At 43.3% G+C, this 18,799-nt stretch overlaps 1 protein-coding gene across 2 annotated transcripts; it reads right to left on the reverse strand.

The window, feature by feature from the left end:
* Positions 1-1,878: 1,878 nt before the first annotated feature.
* On the reverse strand, positions 1,879-18,779 carry TUBA8 (tubulin alpha 8). 2 transcript variants are annotated; one of them, XM_016125426.2, is made up of 5 exons: positions 18,619-18,779; positions 8,733-8,955; positions 7,006-7,154; positions 4,951-5,631; positions 1,879-2,190 (listed from the first exon to the last, which is right to left on the reverse strand). In XM_016125426.2, exons 1-5 carry the CDS (start codon positions 18,619-18,621, stop codon positions 1,897-1,899), a joined length of 1,350 nt encoding a protein of 449 aa, XP_015980912.1. In that variant the 5' UTR covers positions 18,622-18,779; the 3' UTR covers positions 1,879-1,896. The 2 variants fall into 2 exon arrangements, with proteins under 2 accessions (XP_015980912.1, XP_015980922.1); XM_016125436.2 differs by lacking the exon at positions 18,619-18,779 and adding an exon at positions 17,772-18,382.
* Positions 18,780-18,799: the final 20 nt, after the last annotated feature.

Raw genomic sequence — 18,799 nt, forward strand, 5'->3', positions numbered from 1 at the left:
AAAAGTGGAAGAGGAGAAACTTGGGGGGAAATGCATCCCAGGCTCTTATATACCACCCTTCAATCTATCCTGCAGCCCAACCCTTTTACTCATACCACTCAGGCTTCACTTCTGTGATTTGCCATTTGTGTTGATTTTCAACTAATTTACATAAGTCAGGAGGAAAGAATCATGCTGTAAGTGATTTACCCTAGCCCTAACCCCTGGCCTCAGGGGTATGCTATTCTCTCCCTAATTATATCATAGTTATATACTCAAAAAGTCATTTGAGGCTTCTGAAATCCAGGGTAGGTCTCTCATTTCTTCAAAAGGGAATATGCCCCATTCTGAGATGAGGCTGACAGCTCCTAACCCTAAATCTCTAACACAGCTAAGTTTGTCCATGTAGACAGCTATGGAAGTTGGTGGAGGAATGATCTCAGGCAAACAAGGTCACAGTGGACAGCTGATCTGGGCTTCCTTTTTTAGCACCATGATCTCCTTCACAGAAATGTGGCCTCTAAAAGCGATTAGCACCACTTCTTGCCTAATCTTCCTTTCCTTAAAACATTTTATTCTGTTTTTCCCAGGGCTTCCAAAGAATATTGAATATAAATATTTAGAAAGAGTTAACAATTAATGAGGTATACATTTAACGCATGGGGACCTACCTACTACGGGCCCAACCCTGGATATCATATTAGTAATTTAATAAGAGAGTCTTGATTTTTCCTAAAATCCTACGAGAGCTGCCAACTTCAGGAAAGAGATGCGTTAAATTGTCCCCTTTTTGTAAATGACATAGATTTTTGTTTTTCCTTTATCTGTCATGTTACAAGGCAGTTGTTGGAACCTGGCCCAAGTACTAAGGAGTAGAAACAGTGTGTGGTAGACAACAGAATAGAATTGGTGGTCCCTACTGAGGTCCATCTCTTACAGTCTCTAACACAAACTTTCTAAACCTCAGGTTCTTCATCTACAAAATGAGAATACGCACTTTGAGATCTGGGGGAAGAGTAGAGAAAAGGTATATATGAATATAAATTATAGTCATTATCCTGCAGAAAACCTTCCAATGCTTCTGTGTTTTACTTAGAAAAAGCCTAAACTCCTTACCATGATCTGTAAGACTGAGTACACTCTGACCTCTGCTTAGCTCTTGGGCCTTGCTTCCATCTCTCACCATCTTCCAGGCACACTGAACTCCTCTCTGTTCTTCAGGCCCTGCAAACTTGTTCCCACATCTGCGTTTTTGCCCTATGCCCAGCATCTCCCAACTCCAGAACTTTCCATGATGGCTCTTTTCTTCATTTAGATATCCATGAAGCCTTCTCTGACAACTCAATATAAAGGAGCATTCCCCCAGGCACTTTCTCTCACTACTGTTCATTTCATATCACTTAATGCTATCTAAAATTATCTCCCTCATTTCTTTGTGTGTTTATAGGGACAGAAAACTGTGCGTCTTGTTTCTCACTAATTCACCAGCTCTTAGAACAGTGCTACTACTATCCAGAATCTTCCTAATGCCTGGATCTTTCCTTTCCCCTAGTCTTTTACCATTCCCCAGCTAGCAGGCTATTTGGGACAGGGGAGTGTGGGGGACAGTCTAATCTAGAATTTAAAATCCTGATTAGGCCTTCTCATACAAAAACTTGGCTTCGTCCTAACCTAAAGACAGTGACTTTCATTTTTTTTTAGTGACACCAAGCTGCTTTTACTCATGGGAGGATCTAACAGAGCTCAGCATCTATTTTCAGCCCGGTTACCCACAGGTATTGGTGCTAGACATCCTTTTCCTATGTAAGACAGAAATCAGGCTGGTGTTGGGAGTGTATTCTATTATTCTTGGAATGTTAAATGTTCTTGGAGTGAAGTGCACAAGAAAAGAGACACAACCAAGAGGAACACGTATATTTAAAATTCCTCCCCTTCATTTTCTTCTTCAAATGAATCAGTCCCCACTTCTTCATAATCCTTCTCCAGAGCAGCCAGGTCCTCCCTGGCCTCAGAAAATTCTCCTTCTTCCATTCCCTCTCCAACATACCAATGCACAAAGGCCCGCTTGGCATACATGAGGTCAAACTTGTGGTCTAGGCGGGCCCAGGCCTCCGCAATTGCTGTGGTGTTGCTCAGCATGCAGACAGCCCGCTGGACTTTGGCTAGGTCCCCCCCTGGTACCACTGTGGGTGGCTGGTAGTTGATGCCCACCTGGGGAACAGAGAAAGAGGAGAAACAAAACAAGATGCAGGGCAGCCAAAGAATAACTCAAGATGGATCATCTTCATAAAATGGTGTGGTAGCAAGACAGGGTGGCAGGCATGGGAGCGGGATTGCAAGGTTAGAGATGAAGAAAAAGGAATCAGGAAGTAGAGAGGAGTGAGATAGAGAAAATAAAAGTGAGTGGGATTGGGTATAGGCAAATCCAAGAGGAGGGGTTAGGGAATCTAACAACTGGAGAAGAAAAGAAGAACAGGGCTGGTAATAGAAATGTTAGTGGAGAGATTCAAGTAGACAAATGAAGGCAGTGAATGAGATTATTATTAAGGAGAAAGTGTGTAATACATGTTACTATAAACTTTATAGTAACTTCAAGTCTAGAAATTAATTTGCCTCTAAAAGGGAACCTTTTACTATAAAGTTTATTCTTTCCCAAATGGTCATCTGAAGTTGCTCTTAGTTATGCTGTCAATAAATTTAGGGAAGTTTCTCTACCAAGAGTGAAGAGCTGTTTAAAAGGTCATGGAGATATTCCAGAACAATAAATGAAAAGAACCAAAAGGCCCTGGCCACAGTGTTGCTGTTAACCAGGCCCTATGTCTCTGAGAAGTGGAGCTTCTTGGAAGAAGAGCAAGGACTCCAATCAAAGAAATTTAGTTAAAATTCTTGCCTGAACGAACCAACTTCCCAGTTCTGGTAGCTTGGCAGGATCCATCATGCTAACCCAGCCCAATCTGATGGTGGGGCTATTATACTAGAAATCTTTCTTTTCCCTATACACATATCCCAAACCAAAGCCAACCCCATGAACCGTAGGAAACTGGAAGAAGTCTAAGGTGACAAGCTGTGATAATATTTATGGGATGTTGAGATCCATGGAACTGTCCAAAAATACCTCTCCTACTCAGGCCACCTAGCCTTAATTGTCAATACATTAAATTTACAGCCTTAAAATTCATGTCCTCTTGAGAGGCGGAGGTGGGAGTGGCAGCAGGCTACCAAGGTGGTTAACCCATTAAACAGATTCACAAAGGTCTATCATTCCTCTTAGACAAAAGTTGTTTCTTAGTGATAAAGGTGATGCTGAGACAGGGGCAAAGAACCAAAAATGAGAAGGGGAAGGACAATGAATATAAACTCTGCTGCACTACATATTTTGCTAGATCCAGCCCTAACCAGCAAAACCTTTGTACCTAGAGTCAACTCTCCTCTCTTTTAAACAATAGTATCCCTTGATCTAAGTCAAGTGGAGGCAAAAACCCTTGGGGACAGTAAAAGAGGAGGAATTTCAGCAATATTCACCCCAACAGCATGTGATTTTCTGAAAAGCAGCTCAAAATGCTGGCACTACCTTATCTTTCTGGACATAACCCCAGAGCTTCAGCTTAAAATAAAGGAGAGAGAATGAAGGGGTATCTCCTTTTTATTTACCCACCACTCTCACTACTTACTTTTTTCTACCCTTTTTCCTATTTATTTTCCCATTAGCATGTTTAATTGTTTGTTCCCATTTGAAAGAGAAAAAAAGAACTACACTTTTTTAAGATCTTGATTGTTTTTACAAGAATGACCAGAACTACCATAAATAATAGGCATAGTCTAGGGGCAAAAATTATGTATGTAGCTAAGAGTACAGCAGCGGAGATGAATATTACACATCCTTACTCAGCAGATTAGCTAGGTTAAAGCTTCAGCCAAGAGGCTGGCATACGGTGCCTTGTTTTTGTTAAGTCCCACCAGGGAAAAATTGAGACATGCTCATCTCTATCTCTAACAACTGATACAACTACAGCTGGTGCTTAGTAAATTTCTGAATTATTAAAGGCACGATTGGGGGTGTTTTGATGGTGGAATCTGATTAAAGACCATGCAACACAGGACAAAGGGATAAAGCAGTTCATATGCACAGAGCCAGCTGTATGTCCTGCCATCGCAACTCAAAAGGGTGGTTTAATTCAGCATTGAACTAGCCCTGAGATTCAGGGGTCTTCCTTGGATATTCTGTATCTCTCCACAAATCCTCAGATTGCCGCACTTTCCAGACTGTGGATACCTGATCTACAACAGTCTTTCTCAGTTTCTGTTTACTCCTGGGTAATGGAAAATGTCAGAGCTTCACAATGTAAGTAATTCAAAGTCATATATAACCATAAAATTTCTTATCCTTACTCTAAATTGATTAAGGCTTTCAGGGTAAATGTTTAATTTTTCGCAATAAATTGGGAAAAGAACACACCTCTTTGTTGAGAGGAGAGAATTTCACCTCTCTGGCAACTTGAATGATTTGGTTAACTCCATTTTCTAATTTATTGCCAGATCACAACTACCTCTGCTCATTCATCCTGTTTATCCCACTTACCCACACAGACTCTTTTTAGACTATTGCTTCCTTCCTATAAAAGACATGCCCTTTTCTGCCTGCCTTTGAGATGTTTGTAAATCTTAGGGTTGGAGCTATGAGAACCTTCTCCTTTTTGTAATAGTGCCCCTTCCCTTCTTTTAATGCTTTTAAAATAAAGCCCCTCCTTACCTAAAATAAATGAATAAATGAGTGAGTGAATGAATGAATGAAATTAATGTTACACTTGGCTTAAGCCCCTCTTCCCCTATTATCCCATTAAGGCTGAAGATCCCATGGTCTTGTATAGCAGTCCAAGGCCCTGGAGTTTACACATCTTTCTCGACCCATCCTTAGTAATCTCCCTCTGCTTATCTAGTATATATTCTCCTCCCTAAGTCATCGGCTCTCACCTTGAAGCCTGTGGGACACCAGTCTACAAACTGAATTGTCCTCTTGGTCTTGATGGCAGCAATAGCGACATTCACATCTTTGGGCACCACGTCGCCACGGTAGAGCATGCAGCAGGCCATGTACTTGCCATGTCTTGGGTCACACTTCACCATCTGGCTATTGGGCTCAAAGCAGGAGCTGGTTATTTCAGCCACTGAGAGTTGTTCATGATAGGCTTTCTCAGCAGATATGATGGGTGCATAGGTGACCAGTGGGAAGTGGATGCGAGGGTAGGGCACCAGATTAGTCTGGAACTCAGTGAGGTCCACATTAAGGGCCCCATCAAAGCGGAGAGAGGCAGTGATGGAGGACACGATCTGGCTGATGAGGCGGTTGAGGTTGGTATAGGTGGGGCGCTCAATGTCTAAGTTCCTGCGGCAGATGTCATAGATAGCTTCATTATCCACCATAAAAGCACAATCTGAATGTTCCAGTGTGGTATGGGTGGTCAGGATGGAGTTATAGGGCTCAACCACTGCAGTAGAGACCTGGGGGGCTGGGTAGATAGCAAACTCTAGCTTGGACTTCTTGCCATAATCCAAGGAAAGGCGTTCCATCAACAGAGAAGTGAAACCAGAGCCAGTGCCCCCACCAAAACTGTGGAAGATCAGGAAGCCTTGCAAGCCAGAGCAGGCATCTGTCTGGGAAGAGTAGGATATGAGAAGTTTCTGAGAATACTCTCATGGGACCAAGGCAGGCAACCCTTTCTGTTTTCCCCATTCCACAATTTTATGTGGATGAAATCAAAACATCCTGAAGGAGTAAGGAAACACAAAAGGAGTTGCATTGATCTTGGAAGGACTAGCTAAAATATGGGGTGGCAATATACACATTCACATGCCTCTAGGTACATGAAGATTCTAGTCCATTGGCTTGGTTAAATAAAAAATGAGGATTTCAGAACCACAGTGGTTAATGACTATGCGCCTTAAAAGCCCCAACTCCTCACCCACTTCCTCTGCGTTTGTCATTTGATTTCGTGCAAACTGCTGGCCTACACATCTCAGCCCAACTTTGGAAGATGGTTCAGGGTACCAGTTTCAGAAATATAAATGGAGTCAGGGAATCTGAGTTTTAATATCAATTTGCCATTTCTCAATTGTAAAAACTTGAGCAAGTTATGGAACCTCTCCAGACTTCTGTTGGGACACAAACTGGGATTAGGCTTATTGTGATAATTAAATGAGACAGCATAATATTCCGAGCAAGGACTTGACATGCAGTAAGCACTTGATGTTATCTTCTATCAGAATGAAGAGAATCCATAGTCACAGAACTTTCATATTGGGTTCAACTTTAAAACTGATGACCCCTTTGACTCTCTTCTAAACTGAAAAAGTGATCATGTAAGAAATTTAGCATCCTTAGCTCTCAAGTAAAGAATTTCTGATCAAGTCCTACCTTTTCCATTGTAAAAATAAGGAAATGGGAGCTCAAGTAGATAGTGACCACACCACATCTAGAGCTTTCTAGTCTAATCAACCTGGTTCAAATCCTAACTCTAAAATTTTTTAGCTGTGTGACCTGGGCTAAGTTATTGACCCACCCTGGCCCTCAATTTCTTCATCTGTAAAGTACAGGGAAGCAACCTCCTTTATATCATTATTAAGGAGATTGAATTAAGGAATGTATTTAATTGACATTTGTAATGGCATTTTTAAGTGCTGAAATGTATCGACAATCACTTCTTCTCTTCCAGGTTCAAGACTTTGCTAACCTATGCTTCTAACAAGCAAAGAACTTAGGCTTCCTTATGTCTGGAATTTCTCCCAGACACTACCATAGAGTGCCAGTAAATATTAATTTTTCACAATAAATTGCGATATCTGAGTGGAAGGAAGGGTACCATCCCTGTGAATTCTTCTTATAGAACATAAGCAGAAATTCTCAAATCTTAGGAGCTCTAACCTATAGCCAGGAATTACATGCCTCTACACACCCTACTCAGAGAAGTATGAGTCCAAGCCTGTCCACTTTAACCTGACTCACCAATATCAGCCTTTGTTAACACTTACCAGCTTCCTTATGCGGTCAAGCACCAGGTCGATGCTCTCCTTGCCCACTGTGTAGTGGCCCCGGGCATAGTTGTTAGCTGCATCCTCCTTTCCTGTGATCAGCTGCTCTGGATGGAAGAGCTGGCGGTAGGTTCCTGCTCGAACTTCATCTACCAAGAGAGGGAGGCCATCAGGTCTTACCACCTTCTTTCTCATTAAAATACCATATAACACCCTTCTGAGCCTCCACTTCCCCTATTTGTAAAACCCATTGAGGTGAAGCCAGACAACCCTGTAACAAATCTGCAAAAAGCTAAGAAAATTCCAAAGTGATGTAGGCAATAAAAGAACCAGAAACATATAACTCAAGCAGGTGTTGAGAAGCCAGCTGCTCCCCTGGCTGAAACTTAAAAAAGCCTTGTTTACAAAGCTCACCAATCACCAAAGCTGATTGCTATTCCTTCCTTCTTTCCACCTTGATCCCTCAAAGCTTTCCTTTTATTTCTTTTTCTTTCATGTTGTAAAGTTATCCCCAAATTTAACCCAATTTCACTTAAGTTAAATTTTCACATTAAAATGTTCTAGGGACACAGAGAGAGATTCAGGGTGATCTGCCCAGTTTCGAGGCTCTCCTAGGAACGATCCTCCCAACAAACCTTCACCTCAAAGTGGTAAATTATTAAAATTATGAAATATGTCAGGCATGAGAGATATTTTAGAATGACTTTGAAACAAAGCTACGTTCCAAGTTCTAGAAGAGCAGAAGCCTAGAGATGCTTTCAAGGGGGTTCTGCTCACCTCTAAAAGACCCACGCGAAAAGGACACCTAGCAGACCAAATGTACCAGGCTCCAATTTCATCTCCTCTTCCCTTCAGGGAACTCTTACTCCACCAGGGAAAGCACCCTTTTGCACAGTGGCCTGGGAATTTGCACCTTTCGTACTTGTACAAAGTACCCAAGGGCTAAAGTACCTGGAGTACCTGGAGTCTGCTACACCTAGGAATTAGTGTCTGGGCCTTACAGACATTTGCCCAGACAGCTCTGTAAAACTTACCCCCTCACCTGTTGAGCCAGTCTTGAAGCTGAGGGAATCCTGATGTTGAACTGAAGACTGACCCAGGAGTCAGACCCAGGAAAGTGGGGTTGGGCGGGGTTGGTAGGGGGGTCTTACAGAGAGAGGTGAAGGAACAAGAATCTTGCCCCAATACAAGTCAGAATTCCTGTTTTATAAGATCCAAATGAGGTTCATTCTAGGACTACAACCACTTCTGGGTGTAAGAGAATATGCCTGCTATTATCTACTTTATGTGCCAGACACTTCAAGGTTATACCAGACCCACGAGAACAGACTACAATTATTATGGAAGCAGAAACATACTCTTTGAGAAATTGACTATTTGGGGGCTTCTTTACATTTCTAAAACTATTTGTATTTTTCACCCTTAGTATTTAGTAAACAATCTTGACAATTTTGGTCTGTCTCCGCAGGTTTAGGGTATTTACGTAGAGGGCATTTTGTTTTGCACAGTTTAGAACTATGATGGGAGAGCAGAGATTCCAGGTTCCCATTGTGAAATTCCCCAAGATTGTGGAGAATTCAAGGAACTGACAGAAGTCATGAGAGGTATAAAGGCTTTAGCTGTGTCATCTCCACCTTCCAGTTAGAGATTTTATTTCCTTAGAACCACAGACAAAACCTCTCAGTTTCAGGTCATTTTCTGTGGAGAGGGTCCTAGCTCATACTCACCTACTACAGTGGGTTCCAGATCTACCATGACAGCCCGGGGCACATGCTTCCCATTGCCGGTCTCACTGAAAAAGGTGGTGAATGAGTCATCATCATTGATCTTGCTGGCCTGGGTACTAAAGGTGCCGTCTGCCTGAATGCCATGTTCCAGGCAGAAGAGTTCCCAGCAGGCATTTCCAATCTGAACTCCCGCTTGACCCACGTGGACTGATATGCATTCCCTCTGTGGGGAGAGTACAGAATCAGTCAGAGAGTCCTAGGACACAACCCTGTCTTTGTCCTGTATCCCCCACATGCAAGGACTTGGCATTCATCTCACAAGATATCCATCCCTCCTGCCAGGCCATCTGAGAACTAGGTCTGAGGTCTCATGTCTAAGTACCATTGCATCTAGCCCAAGACTCAGCTCTGAAGAAGAACCACCATTTTGTGGTTTGCTCTAAAGGTTGCTTTCAGGGTCAATCTTTTGTACCAAGAAAAGGAAAAAGCGGGGCAGCTGCACAAATAAAACAAGGGACTAATTCCAAACCAAGAAAGTCCTGATGAAGGTGGCCAAAAGAACCACCAGTGATAACAACAGAATCACACACACATACACACATATGCAGAGTGAGTGAGTGAATGAGTGAGAGAGAGAGACAGAGAGACAGAGAGACAGAGAGACAGAGAGAGAATGTGTCTCTGAATATCGTGGAGCAGATAAATACTTATGGAAGGAGTATACTTTGGAACTATGTATCATGGGTATAATTAGTGTTCTGATTACAAATATAAGAATAAGAAAAGATTGGTACATCAGCAAGGGAGAGTTGGGATCATATAAATCAGGCTCTTCCTGAACTCTGAGAAGTTGGAAAATTTCTTAATAGCCACCATAACCTGCTCCCTTTCCCAGTCAGGCCAAGTGTTAAATAAAACTGACCTTTAGAGTGTCCTTATCTCTCTGTTACTTTGGTGGGAAGCCACAATTACTAACTGCTTAGGATGGGGAGGTGTGTGTGTGTGTGTGTGTGTGTGTGTGTGTGTGTATTTGAGTGTGTGTGAATAGAAACCAACCATAGCTTTTTGCTGGGAGGATGCCCTCATCTCTCCTATGACACCCCACATGTGGGGAAGCAGTGGCCAGTACAAGGTGGCCCTCTGCCCAGGAGGCCCCACCAGAGCCCAGCCAGGAAGCATGTGCCTGGTCTGTGGGTTTCTATTCTTATCCATGACCCAATCTGGCATTTTCCAGTTCTGGGTAACCCAAGCCAGGTGCAGAGCCTCCAGAGCACATAGGAGGGCATGGAAACACATTGAGTACATGTTGGAGTATGGGACTTCTGGGAACTTGAAAGTTCTCTGGACATGGGAACAAGATGGCTGCCCTAAGTAAGGGTCACTGGTATCAGAACCTGTTGCTTCTTAATTCGGTTTTACAACTGAGCACCCACACTACACCTGTCACTGTGCCCTTGCCTTTGGGGAAGATTAGAATATAGATGTTCACAGCAGCCAATAGATAACACAGTCACGCTGAGAATACAACCTGGCTGTATTTCCATGAGCCTGGTGGCCAGGGAAAGGATATGTTCACAAAGTTGCCCAAACCCTGGGTTTGAATCCTGTCTTCTCAACTTACTTGCTATAAGTTACTTAACCTCTCCTCATCCAAAAATAATAAGTTAACCATGATTATTGTTGCCATCTTTACCATTATCAATTTCATTATACTACTTTGTCACTTTATATTCTCCACCTGAAAGAGGCACATGTGGAAAGTTAGAGACCTCAGGTCCCCTTTCCACTCACCTTTATTGTGAGATCTATTTGCTATCTTCACCTTAGGACTCAATTCAGGCCTAAGAACAGCAGTGGCCCTTACCCAAGAACCACCCACAACCAGCATGTTACCAACTAGACTGCATCCAGCACACAGTCGTGGCTTCCTAAAGAGGTATCTAAAGTTGACATGACATTAGAAAGGCCTAAGAGAAGCCTGATCCTATGTATCATCCTTCTAAGTGACCACACCCTCTGTGTCCCTAACCCTCAGCTTTCTGACCCTTGCCCGACTCATCACCACCACACCCAACCACCCTCCAGGCCCACCTGTGGAGCTACTTAGTCTCCAGTCAGCCCTCCCTTCTGAAACACTCTAGGCCTTTTTGGTAAGGATGCAGGGATATTTCAGGAAGATCAAAAGTCCTAGGAGGAAGATTAAAGGATCTTAGAGACCAGAAAACCACCAACATGGTGATATCAATGTTTTTAACCTCTTTTGATAAGCCCTTTAGTCTCACACTGATAAATATGCCAGTTGCCACTGACAAAGTCTCTCAATCCCTCATTCATTCTCATTCTCTCTCTCTCTCTCTCTCTCTCTCTCTCTCTCTCTCTCTCTCTCTCTCTCTCTCTCTCTCTCTCTCTCACACACACACACACACACACACACACCCGTTAGGAAGAGCTATCTTACCTGGAAAACTAATACACAAAAGTAATTGAAAGGATAAGATAGACTCAGAAATAACTGATAGGTTCATAGATGCTTCCAAAAGCCAAAAGTGGCCATACCAATCAAGGGGAAAGAATTGTCTCTAAATGCCATCCCCACTAACTGGAATCAGGACTGGGGCAAAGAATGTATACTATGAGCCCTGAAAGCACAGACACTAACTAACACAGGCTGGGATGATGTTGAAAGATCTCAAAAACCAACCTGAAGAGACCCCCCGCTGCCAAAAATAAGACATACTAAGCATAAAAAAAAAAAAAGACTAATGGCACCTGATTGAAAAAATGTATATAAATAAAAATCAACAAGTCCTTAATGTTGTTACAAAAGAAACTCCCCAGAAATAAAATTCATTTGTCCCCAAACAAACAGCCCTGTTAATGAGGGAAAGCTCTGTTTTTAACAGAAGATTGTCACTAATCAATGTAGAAGAAATGATGTATTAATAAATATTGCCATATTCCAGTTTCTAATTACATAATTGATTTCAACAAGGATGCCAACACCCATTAAGTGAAAGGCTGATGGTGAACTGAATATTTACATAGCACAAAGAATCACTGTTACTTACAGGTCACCAGGGGGAAAAGTAACTACAATGGTTACTAGCCTAACACTGGGATCAATCTTAACACAATTAATAGTGAGAAAACCAAACATTAAGGACCTTTTGAAGTGATATAATGACAAACATAACACTACCTATAAGGAAATACTCAGTCCCTAATCTATTAAACCCTTTAGATTTAGCTTCGATTTTATAGAAAACAAACGGATCAATGTTAAGTAACATCATTAGAAAAATAAAATAAAATAAATCCAGAAGGTGGAACATTCTATAGGGCAATTGATCCAATCTTTTTAATTCATGAAAAATGAAGGTAATATCAAAAGAAACTTATGAAGCATAACATCCACATGTATGTGAACTTTGACTGAATTCTGCTTTGAATAAATTGAAATATTTGAGAAATAAAGAAATTGATTAATTTTGTTAGGCATGATAATGAAAGCATAGTTAAGTATAAAAATGTTCTCATTTTTTAGAGTTGTTTTTGAAGTATTTAGGGTAAATTGTCATGATATCTGTATTTTACCTTAAAATACTTTAACACAGCAAGTAAATATGGCAGAAAAATTATTATTAAATCTAGATTGACAGATATATGAGTGGCATTATACTACCATATTTTTCTGAAGGTTTGAAATTTTTCATACAAAAAAAATAAATAAAGAAGGGAAATAGAGAAAGAGCAAGAGTAAGGACTCTACTCCCCAAAATTACCCTGAAGGGCCTAGGCTCTTCCTGTCCCATTTCACTTATTAGTCATTTATTCAACTAACATTTACCAAGAGCCTAATTTGTCAGGGCAAATGAGAATTTTAAAGTTATGCCAAGAAATCACAAGTGACATTAAAAGTTACATGAGTCCACATGGAGCGTTAAGATTGGAGCATCTGTTCAGCATTTCAAAGTGACACACCTTTTGCACTTGCTCCCAGTAGGGGAACAAGGAACAGTCCAAAGCTCCTCCATGGCGATCCTCCAGCTCAAGTAATGCGCTAGCCCTCTCTAATCACTGCCTCATCACCATCGCCATCCTCCTGCCTGGGAGGTCTACAGAGGTGAGCACAGAGCTGACCAGTGCTGGTGGCCTTGAAAGGCCAGCCTGCATGACCACAGAAAGTCATCCATTTGTCATAAATAGGGATATTGTGTTAGATCAGAATGGTCAGCATACCTGAGCTGGACTGGCCTCTTGAGTCACCAAATATGATTCCCCATCATTTTACAGATGAAGAAGCTGAAGCTCAGAAGGGTAAAAGGGTAGATTCAAGATTTTATAGCACTGTACCAAAAGAGCCCAGACTCGAATCCAGGTCTTCTGACCTTGGCACAAGCTCTTCCCTTTATACCACATTACCTCCTGTCTCACCTGCACTCTGAACTTCCAGGGCCCTGGGCTGTGCTCACACCTACATTAACACAAGCCTGATAGTGTGTCATAAGCCCAAGCTTGTATGACAAAACTCCAAACAGGAAAAAGTTCCAATACAGAGAGAAACTGAGAATGGTTCTTGGTAGCAGCCTTTTTGAAAATATATCATCCATTCTACAGCCTGAACATACTCGATCCTGTCTGACCTCGTGAAGCTAAGCAGGGTTGGGCCTGGTTAGTACTTGGATGGGAGACCACCTAGGAAGGCCAGGCCCTGTAGGCGTAAAAAGAAAAGAAAAGGAAAGAAAAAAGAAAATACATCATCCTTCTCTAATACAACCAGGAATCTGTTTCCCGGGGCGGGGGCAGGGCAGAAGGGGCGGTCAGGGAAATGGGTAATGAGTTGACCCAGCAGAGGATATTAAGTCATAGTTTGTTCATATTTCAGATTCCCTTCTCTAGCCAATCAGAGCTCATGCTTTCTCTCTCACATCATTTCTTTCTCTTGCTCTCTCTCTCAGTTCTATTTTGAATCTGGGCTTGTAGGGCTCGGACCAGTTCTATGCTCTTGGGACCCTGTGAGGTGAAGGGGATCCCCTGTGTGCTGCTAGAGCCTCTCTGCCCAGTAATCCAGGAGCTGAAGATGTGGAAGAAGGAGAGAACAGAGGAGTTCTTTTCCTCAAGAATATTGTGACACCTCTCCCACAGACCTAGTGCTGGGAAATATACCTACTCTGTCACTCCTACAATAAATACTTATTATGCTATTATGTGCAAGAAGGCATTGAAAGGTATTGAACTAAGTCTTACTCATCCTTTAGTCTCTTGTTAAAAGTCATTTCCTACAAGGAGTATGGAAACACACAAACCAGCATAGGGCCCCTACTATGTGCTCCCACAATCCTTTTCTTTCCCATCATTGCATTTATCACACCTTTTTATAGTTGCTTACTCAATTTTCTGACTTCCCTAGTAGAGGGAGCAAGCTCTGTGAGGGCAAGGAATACTGGTTTACTCACTGAATTCCCAGCGTCAAGCACAGCGCTTAAATGTAACAGGTGCTCAATAAATAGATAGATAATTAGAATGAAAACCTTGTCCTAATGGTGCTTACAGTCTACTTAATGAGAAGGAGAATGGCCAGTGCCTAAGAGGCAATGAAGTTCAAAGGAGGAGAAAACAACTCTGGCTTGGATTCTTGGATGAGAAATATTTGCAGAGACCTTGAAGAATTTAGACATGCCAACATGACCATTTTAGCTGGAATTAGGAACAATGTAAACAAGAGGCAGGAAGATTTAGGGCAGGTCTCACAAATAGCTCGGTTTGTCTGAGGGATAGATGCATAAAGGGCAGAGCAGTCGGGACAGCTGTGCTACCTACGACCTCCTCCATGGCAAGAGGAGCCGATGTTCCGTAGCATGTCAAAAAAAGAAATTTTATAACTTTATAGCCCTTTTACGATTCCACAGCAAGAAACCTTTCCTTATATTATTTCTATTTTAATAAGTCATTTCCTTTTGCTTTCCTCTCAGACTATGAACAGCTAATCACAATCCTCTGTAGAAAGAGGATTTCTAGCTTTATAGCTTTGATAATCATTTTAAAGTATCGCAAGACAGTAAAATTGACATATTATCTAGGAAAGAAACCAACACAGGCTAGGAGTGTATGCCACATGAAAACCTGATATCAGTCCACATACCCCTCCCTGACCACCTGCATGGTCAAATGTCACACAGTGACTTTCAGGAAGGACGTTATTATACCAAATTATTTCTAGTTGTCAGACTTGGATAATAAATCACCTGTACTTTAGGATCTAGGTCAGAGATGGCAAGTAAAACATAGATCAAACAGTATTATAAAGGGATAATTGAAGTAAGAACAAATGTGACTCATGAAAGATTGTCTGAATTATCTCTGCTCAAAGCCCTTCAATTAGAATATATTATAATATATTACTCAGAACAAAGAATAGATAGCAAACTAAAAACAGCAAGAACAAAGAGCTGACCTAAATCCACATCAGTGAGTGAAGGTGGCTCAGGAGAGAGGCTCAGATTATAGGCACTGCAGTTAGGGCAGCAGTAGGGATGACACAAGACCGACTTTAGGAAAGGCAGGGGTATTGGTTAAGTAGAATCCCAGCAGGAGACCTTGTGGCGTCCAAAGGCCCATGAGCTTTACCTGACATTGGGAGCGAGTACAGGAGACAGTTAAGGAGTTTTAATCTGATACACCCAGTGCCCCCTCTATTTTCCCATTCTCTTCCACAGCTCATTATCTGGGAGAAATCATAACAGGAAAACACTGAGAGGGGAAATATAAAGGTTGCAGATAACACTGCCAGTTCCTTGGTGGCCAAAGAGAAAAGGAGTAGTTGGTCCACTTCATCCCTCCAAGAGTGCCACATCATCCCACTTGCCCCTTATCACTGGCCCTGTGTTCACCAGCTACTTCCTCCTCAAAAATTATTTTTAAATTTTCACCTTCAAAGTTACTCAGGAGTCCCCTCAGAAAGAGCATTAACCCTTTAGCACTGCCTGGGCCTGATCTGGGGCTGGAAGCTTCCCATGAAAACTCACCAGTCCCTCCTCATTCACACAGCATCTTTGCCCCAGCCACAGCCTGGGGGAGCTCTGCTCATCGGGGTCCCTCTGCTGCTCAGAGGCATGGACCCAGCAACCTCTGTAGGAACCTGTACTGAACAATGGAAAGGAAAGATGCAGCAGTGACTTGTAGCCCCCTGGGAACCACAAACAGTGCTATGAGGTACAGACTCTGCAGAGCTCAGCCATGCCTGCCTACACAGGGGCAGTTTGTAGAGAACAAACACAGAAGCAGTGTTCACCGTGCCACCAGAACCCTGTGCCCTCTAACCACCCATTCGTGCAGGAGACAGGCTTTTTGTTTCCATTTGATGCCTATCCCCATCCTAACTCAGCTGGTGCTCCCCAGTACAGAAGGAATGCAGTTCAGGCGGCTTTGTTGAAGATGTTCTCATCTCCCTTTAATCACAGATACTTTCTCTGAACCTTGGTGCCATGAACACAGGCTTGGCTTGGGGCACCTAGCTAGGATTCTCCATACCACTTCCCAAAGAACGGTGTCAGAGCTGCCATTCCCAAAATAACTGCTTCTAGAAGGACACTGGGAGCAGATGGGAATGTTCTGTTATAGAGTAGTTATAAATTTCTTACCAGAATCTATAGAAATGCTGATTCTAATGCTCCCTAACAAAGAGGCAGCCTCCACTCCTCCTCCCCCAACCTCCATGAGAGAAGGGGAGCATGGAAGATGGATGCCTAAAACTTGACCTGTTGGAGAAAGTAAAGTCCTTTTTGCAAGGAAGGGATTCTTTTGGTCAAGGTTTATAGATGTCTCAGTCTTTCAGGAATGAGTCAAGGGATTTTTAAAGAGAGGTTCTGTGAGTGGTAAATGGTCATTAAAAAATGTTTTCCCATCAAGACAATGCTGCCCATTCTAAATATTCTAAATAGAACTTGCTATACAAAATTCAATGTTTCAAAGTAAATAAAAGATAGTCTCTTTTCAAAATATTCCACCATAGGTTTTCAGTTAAACATCTAAATTCTTTAGCACAGTTAAAATAAAGTTTTATTGCTTAATTTCTTTATTTTTTAGGTATTTTCACAAACTTGCCTATTGAATACATACTGATGTTTGCTCAGAGGGCTAGCTTATGATCCTTGGATATTCTGTAAGCCTCTTTTAGGCACCACTCTGAGAATTGCTATGATGTTCAGGTGAAAATTAAAATGTGCAAGAGAAAGCACTTTGAAGATTATAAAGCACTAGCTAATGCTAGATATTATAAATGCTAAATATGAAATCTTGAGCATGCTGCACAGGATTTGCTTCAAAATAATAGGGAGAGAGGGAAAGGGAAATAAATGAAGCAAGATTCATCTTAAGTAGAAAATTATTGAAACTGGATGAGCATATACAGGGATTCCCATTCTCTCTCCTTTTGTATATGTTTAAAATTCTCTATAATAAAAACGTTTAAAAGTAAAGCTAGGTGGAGCCTTGAAAATTTAAGCCATAACCTCTTTTCATTTTGTAGCTGATCAAAAACAGTCCAGAGAGGTTAAGTGACCTTCTTAAAGTCACACAGCTAGCTGCAAAGCCAGGAGCCAAAATTCTGAACTCCCAGTTCTGGGCTTCTTCTACGACCCCACACAAGCAGCCTCAGGCAAAAGTAGATTCCTCTGGCCACTCTCCCAAGTACCCTTCAAGCTCTTAAACTCCCAGGTGTGTCTGGGAGCAAGCTCAGGAAGAGGGAGGGTGCTGGACAGACCTGAAGCTAGAAACAGCAGAGCTGGGGCCAGAGCCAGAGGCCAGGGGAGGAGGCAGGGTTTTCCCCTGGCCTGCTTGGTCACCGACACCTAGATTAAGAATACCCAGAGAACCTGACCTTGCCCTGTGAGACATGCTTATTCTGTCCCCCTCCCCCACTTAACCTTTCCAACCCACCTCCCTCCTACTGAAATAGCAGGGCTCTGGGGCTCTGGAGGTGGAGTCTCTGGGTTTCCAGAAGGTCACAGAAATGGACTGAAGGAAGCAACTGTTACTCACCCCGGGTGCCCGGGTGAGGAGAGATATTCTAGAGGTGGAACTAGGAGTGTGAAGAGGCCTCTTCCCCAACAAATAAGACCACGTCTACAAAAGGAGATAGATGCTGTGGTGAAGGACAGGGGCTGTCGCCGCTGAGCCCGCTAAGCCAGTGTAGGAAACAAAACGACCGGAAAGTCCGAGGCCCCCTGGCCTGCCAGAGAGAGACTTCTGTGTGCCGAAGTCCTTTTGACTTTGACCGCTGGAAAAGCTGGGGACTTGGCACGGGTGTCAGGTGCCTGAGAGCTAAGCGCGCTCGGGTTGCTAAGTGTCTCAAACCCAAGTCAGATGGCCTGGGAAAAGAAAGTACCAAGCCTGGGGAGACGGTGACGCCCTAAGTCCCCTGTCATATCTGGTACACTGATGCGTGTGATTGTGTTTGGTGACCTGAGCCCACTCCCCCAGCCGCCATCCGGAATCTCTGAACTGCCCTCTTCACCCCATTCTGCTGCCTGTTTGAGGATCCCCCAGAATCTCCTTTCCTGCACCGGCCTTCCCGTGTCCTCCCTCCCCTCACCCGCTTGCGCATATCTCCATTAGGTCCCTTCAAGGGCTGCCTGCCCCAGGTCTGCACTTTCCCTTCATGGTAAAGGGCCTTAGGGGTTCTCCTCCCGAGAGTGCAGACCACCACCCCACCACCACCACCCTGAATCGACACCCCCAGGAGATTTCGAGCTCTGGGGATCTAATGCGGCCGATCCATTAGCCCCACGTAGACGCAGCTCTCGGCTGGGCGCTGGTGCCGACCTCTGCCCCCGCCCCCGCCCCCGCCCAGGTCCAGGCTCGGAACCCCCAGCCCGGGCAGGCTCACCATCGCGGCTGCTCTCTTCGCCCGCTCGCCTCCCAGCTGGGCCTGCCCACCCCAACTGCTCCAGATACAGCCGCCTCTGCTGTTGAGACACACTGGGCGGGAGGGGGCCGGCAACAGACATGCTGGGCCTGCAGCTGCCCTGCAGCATCACAGTGCCAGGAAAGGGGAGGGACTCGGGCAG

The sequence above is a fragment of the Rousettus aegyptiacus genome, unplaced genomic scaffold (assembly GCF_014176215.1).
Source record: "Rousettus aegyptiacus isolate mRouAeg1 unplaced genomic scaffold, mRouAeg1.p scaffold_m13_p_2, whole genome shotgun sequence".
Taxonomy (NCBI): domain Eukaryota; kingdom Metazoa; phylum Chordata; class Mammalia; order Chiroptera; family Pteropodidae; genus Rousettus; species Rousettus aegyptiacus.

Coding starts and splice junctions, on each gene's coding strand:
- TUBA8 (XM_016125426.2), bottom strand. Junction 7,155..8,732: donor TCTGGAACCCACTGTAGTAG/GTGAGTATGAGC, acceptor CTCTCTTGGTAG/ATGAAGTTCGAGCAGGAACC. Junction 5,632..7,005: donor TTGACCGCATAAGGAAGCTG/GTAAGTGTTAAC, acceptor TACTCTTCCCAG/ACAGATGCCTGCTCTGGCTT.